Here is a 13,529-nt window from a genome sequence, read left to right on the forward strand (position 1 = left end):
GTTCTCAGTAGTCCTCATTGTCCGCTATGTTCAGCAAGTCCGGTTTTATCCCATGCTTTTTCAGACCCAGGCCAGCTGGCCTTAGTGGGTTGTATTTTGGTCTTTTGAGACAGGGTTTCTCAGTGTAGGCCTGGCTATCCTGGAACTCATTTTGCAGACCAGGCTGGCCTCGAACTCAGAGATCTGCCTGCCTATGTGCTTGCATCTGTGCTGAGCTTAAAGATGTGTGCCATTACTGGCTGGCCAAGATTATTTTTTTGATACTGTCACTCTGATATTGGCCTTTTATTTTATGGCACCATCAGTGACCAGGTCTTAGCAAGGACTGAAGTGATGTGTTCCACTTAAGCAGATCCTATACAGGAGTGTCCCTACCATCTTTCAGGGCTCCTCTGTGTCCAGGGGAGATAGCCTGGTGCAAAGAGGCTTTCTAGACCCTGATCTTCCAGAGCAAGGAATAGGAATAAGAGTCTAATCTTGATTCAGAAAAAGTAATTAGATGAAGGTCACTATGACCTTCATAATGGGAAGGTGGGAGGCGTCAGGGAACCTTGAGATTTGCTGAAGGAAGCCAGGCATATGAGCACAGGCCAAGGTGGGTCTGAGAGGCAGGATTGTGAACTCTAAACACAACTCCTGAGGCACTCTTCCCCAGATCAGCACTTTACCTGAGCTTCCATTTTCTGCAGCTCTGCCTGCCGCAGGCGACTCTGTAAGGATGCCACAGTCTCGTGCAGGTCTCTCAGCTCAGACTCCAGGGAGCTCTGTTTCCCTTCCCACTTGGATTTCTCTTTGAAAAGAGCAGAGGTGCTGGAGTCAGGTGCATGGGAGCAGGTGGGAGATCACAAGAGTGTAGACCAGATGGAGGACAGCGATCAGAATCCCAGGGGAACACGGCCAAGGAGGAAAAAATGACACCCAGTGTCCTGTGCCTTTGCCTGTCTATCAGCAGCTGCTTCCAGCCTCGCACCGTGTCAGCCGTGAGCCCTGGCACAGCACAGCCTGCCAACCGTCCTACACTTCCTATCCTCAACACCCAGAGGTCCTCAGATCTGTTCTCTAGATACGAAAGGCAGTGGTCATGACAGCAGAGGCCACTTCTAATCCCAAATCATATGAGTTTGTAGGTGGTTCCTAGAGGCGTTTGAGTCTGAAGACACCCCAGGTCAGCTGTGTGTACAGACCTCAGAGAACCCTAAAAAGGCTCAGCTCTTTCCTTCTGCAATAGGACGTCAAGAGGGAACAGTCTTGAGGCTCCTTTCCTTTCCAGGTGGTACCCACCCCTCCAAGTCCGTGGCAGAGGGACAGGACAGCATGTTCTTCCCAATTCCCCTGCCTGGCCTTTCTCACAGTACGTAAATTATTCTCACAATAATCCTTTAGTCCTCAAAGGCTAATTTTGAGGGCATAGTGGGAAATGATAAAAATAAGAAACATGGATAAATGATGAGAAACACAATTTTATGGTCTGATAATTCCGGCCCAGGGTCACCAGGATTTTGTGCTTGAAAAGAAAAAAATCTTTGCATGGGCTGAGATGGCTCAGAAGTGAAAAGTTCTCACTACTACACCTGACTACTTGGGCAGGACGCCTGGGGAACCTGTGAGGTAGAAGAGAGCTGGTTTCCATAAATTGCCCTCTGACCTCCAAGTGTGCCATGGCACACCACACAATAAATGCAATTTTAAAAACTAAAAAGCAAAACCAAAAACAACTCCCTGCAGAGACTAACAGCGGCCAAAGCAGCAACTTCTATCAGATTCCCAGATCTGTTCCTTCTAACTCCTTTTCCCAGAATGCCCACAAAGGCCAAGCAAAGGGGAACTAGAGTTGAAGAAGCTCACCGCCCCTCACAGGTGCCTTAGCTAGTCTCCTGTCCCTGTCACCACCTGCTCTTGCCTCCTGTCAGCCTGCTGCCCTGAGCATCTCACCTTCCCGGCTCTGTGAGAGCTGTCTTTTCAGGTCCTGCAACTCTGAGTGGGCCTGGCTCTTCTGGGCCTCCGTATCAGCCAGGTGCTGTGTCAGCTTCAGGATCTGGTCCCTCAGGTCATCCTGGGAAAGGAAGGGTGGGGTTGAGCTCCTGCTCTGTAGAGCTCAAACTGTCTATACTCTGCAGTCTCTGCCACCATGACCCTACTTTCTAAACCAGTTCTTAAGCTTGCTAAGCTGTGACCCTTAAATATGGTTCCTCTTATTACGGTGATCCCCAACCATAAAATTATTTTGTTGCTACTTCATAACTGTAATTTTGCTACTGTTATGAATTGTAACATAAATATCTGCTATCCGACCCCTGCAAAAGGGTCATTCAATACCCAAAAAGGTTGTGACCCACAGGTTGAGAACCACTGCTCAAAACCCTTCTTCTGCATTTATTTAGTCTCCTGAAGGTGGGGTGAACCTGAGGGGCACCCCCTGGGCCTATGTTTTTGTTGTTATTTCAGACAGTCTCACGTAGCCCAGGCTGGTCTTAAAGTAACCACAAAGTCTAGGCTTGTCTTGAATGCCTGATCATCCTCCTGCCTCAGCCTCCTGAATGCTGGGACCACAGGCCTGTGCCACCCCACCTGGATTATTTCTTTTGAATTAACTGCTCAGTGTCCTATTCCAGCCACTCCTTCTCTCTTAGGAACCCCTCACAGTTCAGAACACGGTCACCTCTCCCCTGACATGCTCTAGCCGTGTCTGAGCCAGTCCTTCTGTCGGCTCCATGTCAGAGTGAAGCCTGGGCTCCCCATGGAGGGCTTCTTGAAGGCGGGCTGGGTCTTTACATTCTGTATCAGCAGCTCTGAGTGGCTGGTGCACAGGCAGTTCTCAGTATTGACTAGCAGGCACAGTGAGGTGGAGTTAGCTCAGTCTTAAGTCTAGAATGTTCTTGTAAACAGTGACTTCAAATTCCAATGCTCCCAGGTTACCTGACTTCTCAGAGGACTTGGTACTATGCATAAATTCTTAGACGAGAAATGATACAAAATAAAACCCATGTGTTGTGTTGAAGGGTTTACAGTGCATAGACCCCCACTCCCAGCTGGGGTATGGAGTGCTGTGTGAGGATAGAGGCAGCAGGGGAAGGGAAGCATCATCCACCCACTTTCCAAGGGAAAACAAGGCTCCAGAAACCCAGATGCTTCAGCTACGTCTGTCGGGCAGTAAGCAACCCGCGGAGTGATAGAGGCAGAGCTCAGGATGAGCAGCACCCTTTGACCCATCTTCCTCCATGTTACCAGTCTGTTTGAGCATCGCAGGGAAAGTCAAGAAAAGGAAGGAGGAAATCCGAGGACATACCCGGGCCTGCTGAGCCTTCCACAGGTCTTGATGAAGCTTCTCGAGAGCCAATGCTACAGCCTCGGCTGACAGGGCGGTCAGGAGGGGCCCTCTCTTAAAGAGTCTCCTGGCTCCATTCTGATCTGAGGAAAAGAGGAAAATGCTTCTCACCTGGCTGCCACAATAAGAGGCAGTTGTCCCTCTCCAGACAGGGCCTTGGCCTTCCTGCTGGCTCCCCTCTCTCCAAAGCATCCCTTCTAGGTGGTTCGTTCGTACACTTTCCATTAGCCCAGTGGTTCTCAACCTTCCTGATGCTGCGACCATTTAATATAGTGCTTCATTTTGTGGTGACCCCAACCATACAATTGTTTCGTTGCTACTTCATAACTATAATTTTACTACTGTTATGAACTGTAATGTAAATATCTGATATGCAGGATGTCTGGTATTTGACCCCAGTGAAAGGTCATTCAACCCCCACAGGCCGAGAACTGCTGTGTTAGATAATGCTGGCTGTTGGCCGCTATGCTTTCAAGTGCAAGCTGAAAATTTTCTATCATGTTTTTTTTTAAATTTATTTATTTATTTATTATGTATACAATATTCTGTCTGTGTGTATGCCTGCAGGCCAGAAGGGCACCAGACCTCATTACAGATGGTTGTGAGCCACCATGTGGTTGCTGGGAATTGAACACAAGATCTTTGGAAGGGCAGGCAATGCTCTTAACCTCTGAGCCATCTCTCCAGCCCTTCTATCATGTTTTAAAGACAGGATTTATGGAGCCCAGGCTGGCCTGAAATTTACTAAGTACTAGAGGATGACTCTGTACTCTTAATCCTCCTATTCCAACCCCCACCCGAGCAGGCACCATGACACCCAGCAACTCACTACAGAGCTCAGGTTGGGAGCACTTTGAATCCTACAGAGCCCTGAGTGCTAGGGTTCCAGGCAGGCACCCCACATTTGGCCTAGCTCTTTATGTTTATAATCCTAGAAAAATTCTAAGGTAGGACTTTTAACACTTCCATTTTTTTTTTTTTTTTTTTTGGTTTTTCGAGACAGGGTTTCTCTGTGGCTTTGGAGCCTGTCCTGGAACTAGCTCTGTAGACCAGGCTGGTCTCGAACTCACAGAGACCCGCCTGCCTCTGCCTCCCAAGTGCTGGGATTAAAGGCGTGCGCCACCACCGCCCGGCTTTTTTCAATTTTTTTTTTTTTTAACACTTCCATTTTATAGTCAAGGAAAATCAAGTTCAGTGAGGTTAAATGGTTTGCCTGCTACCAGACAGACCGGGATTCAGGCTACCTGGAAGCAGCTGCAGCATTTGCCACCTTAACCTCGATGCTATTTTACAAGAGGAACTACATTCCCTTCCCTTCTCCAGGGCTTCGGCCCACAAGACTTAGCTGTCATCTGGCTTCCTCACCTTTCTCAGGGCCCCACAGGGAAGGAGCAGAGTCGCCCCCGCCACTCAGCTCAGGCCGGCTCTCACATGCAGACCCCAGGGCCTGCTGCAGAACAGAGTAGAGGCTAGCCAGCTGGGCCTGGGCCTGCTTCTCTGGCTGCCGTTCTGCAGCCAGTACCTCCAGCTGGCTCTCAGTGCTGCGCAGCTGCAGCTGCAGTTGGGTTGCCTTGGCCTCCTGGGCCCACAAAGAAGAACGCAGCTGCTGCTCTGTGATGCGTGAGGCCTCCAGCTCCTCCAGCAGCTGTGCTTCCCGGGCTACAAAGTCTGCCTCCTTTTCCTTCACCTCCTGCCTCAGCAGTCCCACCTGCCAGAGGAAGTAGACTCCCTGAGCAAGCAAGTGGCACCCTTTCCTCAATCCTCCCGCACTTGACCCCGGAGAGGGAGGAGTCCATTGGGCCCAGCTCTGCGGCAGGTAGCAAGGGCCCTGAAATGAGTAGTCCTGACAACTGGGGGTGACCAACACTCGACACAAGGGCTCAGGCTATACTAACAGGCCCTGGCCATGTTCCCAGGAAAACAGATATGCCAGCCCCTGCAGTGATTATAACTCTGCGCTGAGACCTCAGCAGGGGCTAGTCAGACTGCATGACGGCAGACCCGAGTCCCTTCTCTCTCCTTCCCAATTCCATCTCTCCTCCAGGCTCAGGTTTGGGTCTCAGTGAGCAAATTGAGAATGGAAGTCATCTTGCTGGTGTTTACCCGATCTGGGTGGTGTATTTGCTGATGCCCTCCAAGTCCCCCCTGTTGTATTTTGCCAGCCAGATAAAGCACATTTGCAAGTGATTGTGCAAGAATTCGGCCCACTTGGGTACTCTGGGAACGTTCTGTTCAAGATGTCAGGTTCCCCACAGAGGACAAAGCTCATCTATCTGTAGGTCAGGTTCCCAATTGGCCTGCCCAGCCTCACTTTTCCCCTACTGGTGGGGACGCTGAGGTCCCTAACCTATCCCATTCTTAGGACAAAAAACGATTCACCCAGCCCCTCTAAGAGCAGGGCTCAGTGGGGTACCTGTACACTGAGCTCTCTCTGCCCTTCCTGGGCCTCCTGTATGTCCTGGCGCAGGGAACTTAGCTCCTGCTGTCGAACAGAGTCGGCTTCTTGTAAAACCAGGAGCCTTCCTTCCTTTTCCACCAGCGACAGCGCCAGGCTGAAAACACAGGTTGGAGAGGTAGGGGTGAGAGCATGGGCATTGCTTGTTAAACACAAACAGCAATGCTCACTGGAGGGTCAGTAAAAACTGTCTAGTTAACACCTACTAAAAGGGCTCTAAGGGCTCCTAGGAACTTCATACATATAAGGAGTCATTTCACTCAAATTTACTCTTCTCTGATAAATTATACACATATTTCAAATATATATCTGATAAATATATGCACATATTTCAAATTCACTAAGTTCCCATCCCTCTGTGCTCCCAATCATCTCTCTCTGTCCCCTGGCTCTAGGAATGGCTTTCATTTACAGTCATAGCATGGAAGCCATGACCATTCCAGTTTCCTCTCATCCTACCCACATCCAATCTATAACTGTATATAATTGGATTAACCCCATAATGTATCTTAAGCTCTTCTCTTCTTCCCTTCCCTTCTGCTTTCTTGCCAACTCTCATTTGGACACCTACACCAGCCTCCTGACTTGTTTTTAGGACGCAGTTGTCACTATTAAAGAGATCATCCCTTCCTTCTCGGATCCCTGGGGCACCAAGTGTATGCTGCTTCCCATTCTGAATGGGCTCATGCCGCTCCATGTTTCAGGCCATTTCAGTCTCTTCCAACACATTGGAAGTCTGACTATGTTGTTTTCCTTACTTGAAATCCTTACAGTTTCTTGCTAAATGTAGCCTACAAGCTCCTTCCCATGGACTTTAGCAAACATGGTCATACCACACTGTGGCTTCACCAAACGCTGAATGCTTGCATTTGCCTCAGGCCTTCTGCTCTTCCTGAACAGAACTCTCTTCGATTGCAGGGGTGGCTCTGTTTCATTGTTTAGCATTCTGTTTGTTTATTTACTGTGTGTGTTGAGGGGGCATATGGAGGTCAAAGGACAACCCTCAGGAGCGGGTCCTCTCTTTCCATCGTGTGGCTCCTGTAGACCAGACTCAGGTCACAGGCTTGGCAGCAAGCATCCTTACCAGCTGAACCTTCTCGCCAGCCCTAGAATTCAATTTATTTTTATTTTTTAAATTTTTTTGTTGTTTTTTAAGATAGGGTTTCTCTGTGTAGCTCAGGGTGTCTTGGTACTCACCGTGGCCAGCCTCAGAGATCTGCCTGCCTCTGCCTCCTGTGTGGATAAAGCTGTGCATCACCATGTCTGGTTTCGCATTTAGTTCAAATGCAATTTCCAGGGAAAGATTTTTTCCATATACCTTTCTAAAGCAGTTTTCTCTCTCTTTCTAGTAGCACCTTATCTCTTTCCTCCATACCATACGTAATAATCTGTAACAACTTATTTAAAAAATTACTCGATTAAAAATTTCCCCACAGAACATAACTTCTATTGGGGTAGGGTCCACATTGTCATAGACAATGGTGTATAAAAGGTCTTCTCTAAACATGTATGAAATAAAACAAGCGTAAGATTTAAAGCAGAGACCATGTCCACTCTCGACGGCTCCAAGTGTAGCCAGAGTGAGGCATGGGGAGGGAACCTTGTGCAGAAGAGCCAATGCCACTGTGACCACCATGTGGAAGGCAAGCCACCCCTCTGGTTTTCCAGCCTACCTGGCTTTTTCTTTCTCCAGTTCCTTCTGAATCCGACTACACTCCTGAGCTTCTTTCACCTTCTCTTGAATCTCCTGTCTCACCAGTCTATGGGAGTCATCCTGGGTTACCAGCTGAGACTTCAAGTCCTCTACCTGGAAGGTTATGAGCAAGAGGCTGAGATGGCAAAGCCCAGGGAGCCAGGTGGGAAGACGATTCCACCTAGGGCTTTAGGCTCCTACACCACACCAGTCAGAGGCCTGTCTCCACATTCCGGAGATTTCACTGGTCCCTACACTACCTTATTTTCTTTTAACATTCACTGTGTATGCAAACACTCAAACACATGCTACGATATGCTAGTGGAGATCAGTAGACAATTGGTAGGAGTTGGTTCTGAACTATCTAACTGCACGCATGCACACACACACCATTCCTTTCCTTTCCTTTTTTTTTTTTTTTAAAAAAAAAAAGACAGGATTTCTCTTTATAGTCTGGCTGTCCTGGAACTTGCTCTGTAGATCAGGCTGTCCTCAAACTCAGAGATCCACCTGCCTCTGCCTCCTGAGTGCTGGGATCAAAGGTGCCACCAACAGCTGGCTTCATACCCCGTTCTTATTCATTCTCTTCTCCCAGACCCTTCAGCCTGTTGGTCTCCACAGCCTTATAAATGCTATATAAATGCAGACACAAATAAGAATCTTGGCTGAACACAACTATACCAAAAGGCAAAGTGATGGGCAAGACCACAGTGACCGTACACACACACACACACGTTTTTTAAAAATAAAAACTCAGGCTGGGTGGTGGTGGCGCACGCCTTTAATCCCAGCACTTGGGAGGCAGAGGCAGGCGGATCTCTGTGAGTTTGAGGCCAGCCTGGTCTACAAGAGCTAGTTCCAGGACAGGAACCAAAAAGCTACGGAGAAACCCTGTCTCGAAAAATCCAAAAAAAGAAAAAAAACTCAGAACATCCTCTGCTGTTGGACTCTGAGAAGCAAAAGTCATGTGGTAATACAGGTTTAGGTGAGGACAGGAAGGACAGCTGACACTGGCTTGTCTGAGAAGTCTGCTTATGGTCACTCCAGACAAAGATAACAGTGGTCCCAGTATCCTGTGACATCTCCTCTGGATATCCAAGTTTGCAGAAGTTTATATAAGCCGTTAAATATAGCGGTATCTTTGCTCTGTAAATATGGTGTGTGTGTGTGTGTGCGCGTGTGCAGATGAATGCAAATGTGTGTGTGTGTGTGTGTGTATGGAGGTAGAGGTTAATGTGAGTCTTCCTCTATCATTCCCACCCTTCTTTTTAGAGGCAGGTTTTTCCTCTTCCTAAACCTGATGGTAGGTGGACTCCAGGGAACCCTGTCTCTGCCTCTTCAGCCCCAGTATTTTCAGCACATGCCACTGCACCCAGCTTTTCACATGGGGGCTGGGAATCTGAACTCAGACCCCTATGTACATGCGGCAAGCACTGTATCAACTGAGCCAGCTTCCTAGCCTGTTCTTGTTTTAGAGACAGAGACCCACTATGCAGTTTGGGTTGACTTCAAACTCAACAGTCCTCCTGCCTCAACCTCTTAAGTGTTGGGATTAAACTATATAGTATTTGACTATAACCTATTCACATTCTCCTATACATTTTAAATAATTTCCATATTACTTATCATATTGAATACAATGTAAACAGTACCTAATGCAATGTAAACACTATGTAAACATTACTTAGTGAATAAGAAAAGGTCTGTATATTTACAGTACAATGTCCTCCCAATATTTTCAGTTGGCCGTTGGTAGAATCTGTGGATAAGGAGTGCTAATAATACAATCCCAGAACTCTGAGAGGCACATGCTCAGCCCCGAACACCCTTCAACTCTTGCACTTATTTCTGTAGCCTGTCCTTGTCCTGCAGGGGTTGGCTGTGGTGGGAAGGGCTGTGGGGCAGGTAGAAAGGACAGACCTGCTTCTGCAGATCTACCCTGTCCTTCTGGAAGGCGGCACACTCCTCCCTGTGCTGCTGGGCAGCCTCCTTCAGCTCCTGCTGTGCTCCCTGGAGCTGGGTCTGCAGCATGCTGGTGGTCTCCTGCAGAGGAGAAAGGTTCAGTGAGTGCAGAAAAGCTTCCACAGGAGCTGGCTCCCCAGATCTGCGGTGTATGAACACCATTTGCTCCTATTGAGTTGGCAAAGCTGAGGCAGGAACTAGCAATGCATAGTTTCCCCCCTATTTTCTTTTTTTTCTTTTTTTTTTGGTTTTTCGAGAAAGGGTTTCTCTGTGGCTTTGGAGCCTGTCCTGGAACTAGCTCTGTAGACCAGGCTGGTCTCGAACTCACAGAGATCCGCCTGCCTCTGCCTCCCGAGTGCTGGGATTTCCCCCTCTAATTTCACACCCTTCCACATGACTGTATGGGCTCAGTCAACCTTTTGGACAGCCCAAGTTTGTGACTGACACTAACCCAGACCCCCTAACAGCCTCCTAAATAAACCCCTCCTGATGGAGGAAGGTCATTGGTTAATTAAATAAAGAAGCTGCTTGCCCTGATAGGTTAAAACATAGGTGGGAGGAGTAAACAGAACAGAATGCTGGGAGGAAGAGGAAGTGAGGTCAGACTCGACAGCTCTCCTCTCGGGGGCAGAGGCCTCAGAGAGACACGATGCTCCACTCTTGCAGGCAGAGGCGAGAGCTCTGCTCTCTGAGGCACATGCGATGAAGCTCCGACCCAGGATGGACGTAGGCTAGAATCTTTCCGGTAAGCGCATCTTGGGGGGGCTACACACAAATGATTAGAAATGGGCTAGTCCAGGTGCGAGAGTTAGCCTAGAAGAGGCTAGATAGAAATGGGCCAAGCAGTATTTAAAAGAATACAGTGTCCGTGTAATTATTTCGGGTAAAGCTAGCTGGGTGGCGGGACACAGCCCATCGCTCCTATTACTACACCCCTCCTTCCATTTAATTGCATACATGCGTGCACATACTTCCATTTAGTCAAGTACTGTATTAAAAGATATCCTGGCTAGGCATGGTGGCACATGCCTTTAATGCCAGCACTAGAGAGGCAGAGGCAGGTGGCAGATACATAATACAGAGACCATGCCTCAAAAAGATATTCTAGGCTGGCATTGTAATTTAGTAGCTAAACATTTGCCTAACATGTACAAGGCTCCAGGCTTGATCCCCAGAACTACAGAAAGATAATGATAATAAAAGAATAAATACTTAAATATGTATAAAGAAATATATAAAATGATGTATCATGGGGAATGGAGAAATGGTCACTGGTTAAGAGTACTTTTCTCTTGCAGAATACCTAGGTTCAATTCCCAGTACCCACATGGAGGCTCTTAACTGTCTGTAACTCCAGTTACAGGGGATCTGACATTCTCTTCTGGCCTCTGCAAGTACCAGGCATGCACATGGTATATATACATACATGCAAGTACAACACTCATACACATAACATAAAAATAAATAAATCTTAAAAAAAAAAATCACGTGTTCTCCCTGCTCTTAAAATACCAGTCACCAGTTTTCCACTGGCCTCAAAACAAAACCCGAGCTCCTGCTATGGCTAGAGAGGCACCTCTCATCTCCTCCCCTCTCTCCTGTACTATCCCCAAGTTTATCCACTAGAGCCATGCACATCTTTTTGTCCTTGAATTTCCCAGGCCCCTTTCTGTCTATTACAGGGCCCTATGACAGTGAAATCATGTGCATATTGTGTCCTTCAAAAACTACCCTCAGTGGGTACAGGTGCTTGCTGCCAAGTGCAATAGCCTGAGGTCAATGCCAGGGTCCTATATGGTGGAAGGAAGGATCCAACTCCTACATGCATGTCGTGCCATGTGCACACACATATACACATACACACAGAACAACAACAACAAAAAACAACTAAAACCGCCTCCTTCTAGTAAGCCCTGAGGTTTGATCCTTAACAATACGTAAAACTGGGTCTTGTGGTTCACACCCGTAATCCTGGCGTTTAGGAGGAGGCAGAAGGACCAGACCCAGGAACACCTTCCATACCTGCTCCTGTAACTTCTGAACCTTCATGTCCTGCCTCAGCCTCTCCAACTGCTGAGTAGCATCTGCCAGCTCCTTCTGGGTCTGCAGCAGCGTCTCCAGGAGGGACACTCTCTCCTTCTCTGTTTCCAGCTGCATCTGCGGACAGGCAGGAAGGGCAAGGGTTTCAAGGCTCCGGATTATCATGCTGACCCGGGAGGCCATAAGCCTATCACACCTGTTCCAAGTTCTTCCTACAAATAGGATGGGATGGGGGCTCAGAGCAAAGGAAAGTCTAAGACCATTAACATAGAACCAGGAAGTGCAAAGATTGCCACTGGTTTGCAAGCACACAGGATGTGGTAAATGCTGGCCCTCCCTCAGGAAGTATGACATACTGCCTGCTGCAGCTAACTGCTACTAGCCCACTCCTGAGCAGCGCAGCGGTAGCTCCACTCTCTTCAGGAAGCCCCGCCGAAGCCTGCTGTTAGGAACGGGAAAGTGGGAAGACTGGAGAACCACAGGTGGCGATCCTAATACTCCAGCTGCTTACTTGGTATAGGGCGCTGTCAGCCTGGGTTCGCTCCTCTTCCCTCTGGGCGTGGAGAGCTTCGGTTTCTGTCTGTTGCTCTCTCAGCCTCGCTTCCAGCTCTGTTCTCTCCCTTTCTAGGGTCTCCAGGGTCTTATCCAACTCCTGCTGAAGCAAGGAGCGCTCTTTCTCCTGACCATGTGAAGGAAGCCACAGTTAGAAGCACAGGGTGAGCAGAGGAGGCAGGAGAGCTTGTTTGGAGTTCAAATCTCTGCGCTGCTTCATGTGACTTAGGGACAGCTGTCAGCCTGCTAAACATTTCTGAAAGGAGGCTTGGTGATCCCTGCCTTATCAGTCTCACTAAAACTGAAGGGTCAAGTGAGATTTGTGTTTTAAAAAATGATGTATAGGCCAGACAGTGGTGGTGCACGCCTTTAATCCCAGCATTCAGGAGGCAGAGGTAGGTGGAACTCCGTGAGTTCGAGGTCAGCTTGGTCTACAAAGTGAGTTCCAGGATAGTCAGGCTGTTACACAAATAATTCCTGTTCTCAAAAAACTAAACAAAAACAAAAAAAGTAGAACAGTAGTATAGAATATCAATCACAGGACCATCGTAAATGACAAACCTTACATTTGGGTTCAGAAAGCCAACTGCAAACATATGAAAGATGAATTTTAATGGTAACAAATGCTTAAAAAAAACCTAGAACAAAATTAAGCTATTTGCTCCATTCTGTGATGTCAAAACAGGAAGCAGTAGTCTATCACTGCTGGTTAGACTATGACCAGAATATTTTGCTATGCAAAGTGGCACATTCTGGGCCAACAAGATGGCTCAGAAAGTAAAAGAACTGGCTGCATCCGCTTGAGGACTCGAGTCCCACCCTCAGAATCCACACTGGAAGGAGAACCAACTTTCAAAGCCATCAAGTACTAGTAATCCCTCAGCTAGAAGTTTGGCCTCAGGAGCCCCAACCTCCTCCACGCTGGGATTTTTAACTGGCTTGATCTTGTAAGTGCTGGGAACCAAACATGGGTCCACTGAAGAACAGGACCTGCCTCCTGGGTTCTGGATTACAGACATGCTCTAAGTACCATGTATGGCTTTTGACTATTGGTTACTTGCTTTTAAGTATTTATTTTTCTGTGTGTACGCATGCCACGTAAGTGTGTGTGCGCAGGGGCCAGGGAAGGCTTTAGGACCTCTAGAGCTGGCTTTCAGACAACCGTGAATCACCTGAAGTGGGTGCTAGGAACCTCTCTGTAACCAGGCTGGCCTCAACCTCAGAGATCCACCTGCCTCTGCCTCCCCAGTGCTGGGATTAAAGGCGTGCTCCATCACTTCTGGAAGTTTCTTTGCGTTTTGAAAAAGGGTATCCCTTGGTAACACAGATAGCCTTGAACCCACAAACCCACAAGCCTCTTGTCTTCTGAATGCTGGGATTATAGTTGGGCTCTGATATGGCTACTTCCGTGGTCCACGCTTAATTCTTTATACATACCAAGCAAACAAACAACAGAGAGAGAGAGAGAGAGAGAGAGAGAGAGAGAGAGAGAGAGAGAGAGA

At 48.0% G+C, this 13,529-nt stretch overlaps 1 protein-coding gene across 3 annotated transcripts in view; it reads right to left on the minus strand.

Annotated features, from left to right (window-relative positions):
- Cep250 (centrosomal protein 250) overlaps window positions 1-13,529 on the minus strand; it is a 47,174-nt gene that overhangs the window by 10,581 nt on the left and 23,064 nt on the right. For all 3 annotated transcript variants that reach the window (XM_026787124.1, XM_005363063.3, XM_026787125.1), the window contains 9 exons: window positions 11,987-12,154; window positions 11,458-11,592; window positions 9,394-9,516; window positions 7,454-7,587; window positions 5,739-5,877; window positions 4,691-5,033; window positions 3,287-3,408; window positions 1,933-2,053; window positions 669-790 (listed from right to left, as the gene is read on the minus strand). In XM_026787124.1, coding sequence (XP_026642925.1) covers window positions 669-790; window positions 1,933-2,053; window positions 3,287-3,408; window positions 4,691-5,033; window positions 5,739-5,877; window positions 7,454-7,587; window positions 9,394-9,516; window positions 11,458-11,592; window positions 11,987-12,154 — 1,407 coding nt within the window. The remainder of the gene's footprint in view (window positions 1-668; window positions 791-1,932; window positions 2,054-3,286; window positions 3,409-4,690; window positions 5,034-5,738; window positions 5,878-7,453; window positions 7,588-9,393; window positions 9,517-11,457; window positions 11,593-11,986; window positions 12,155-13,529) is intronic.

This window comes from Microtus ochrogaster, linkage group LG8, assembly GCF_000317375.1.
Source record: "Microtus ochrogaster isolate Prairie Vole_2 linkage group LG8, MicOch1.0, whole genome shotgun sequence".
NCBI classification, from domain to species: Eukaryota; Metazoa; Chordata; class Mammalia; order Rodentia; family Cricetidae; genus Microtus; species Microtus ochrogaster.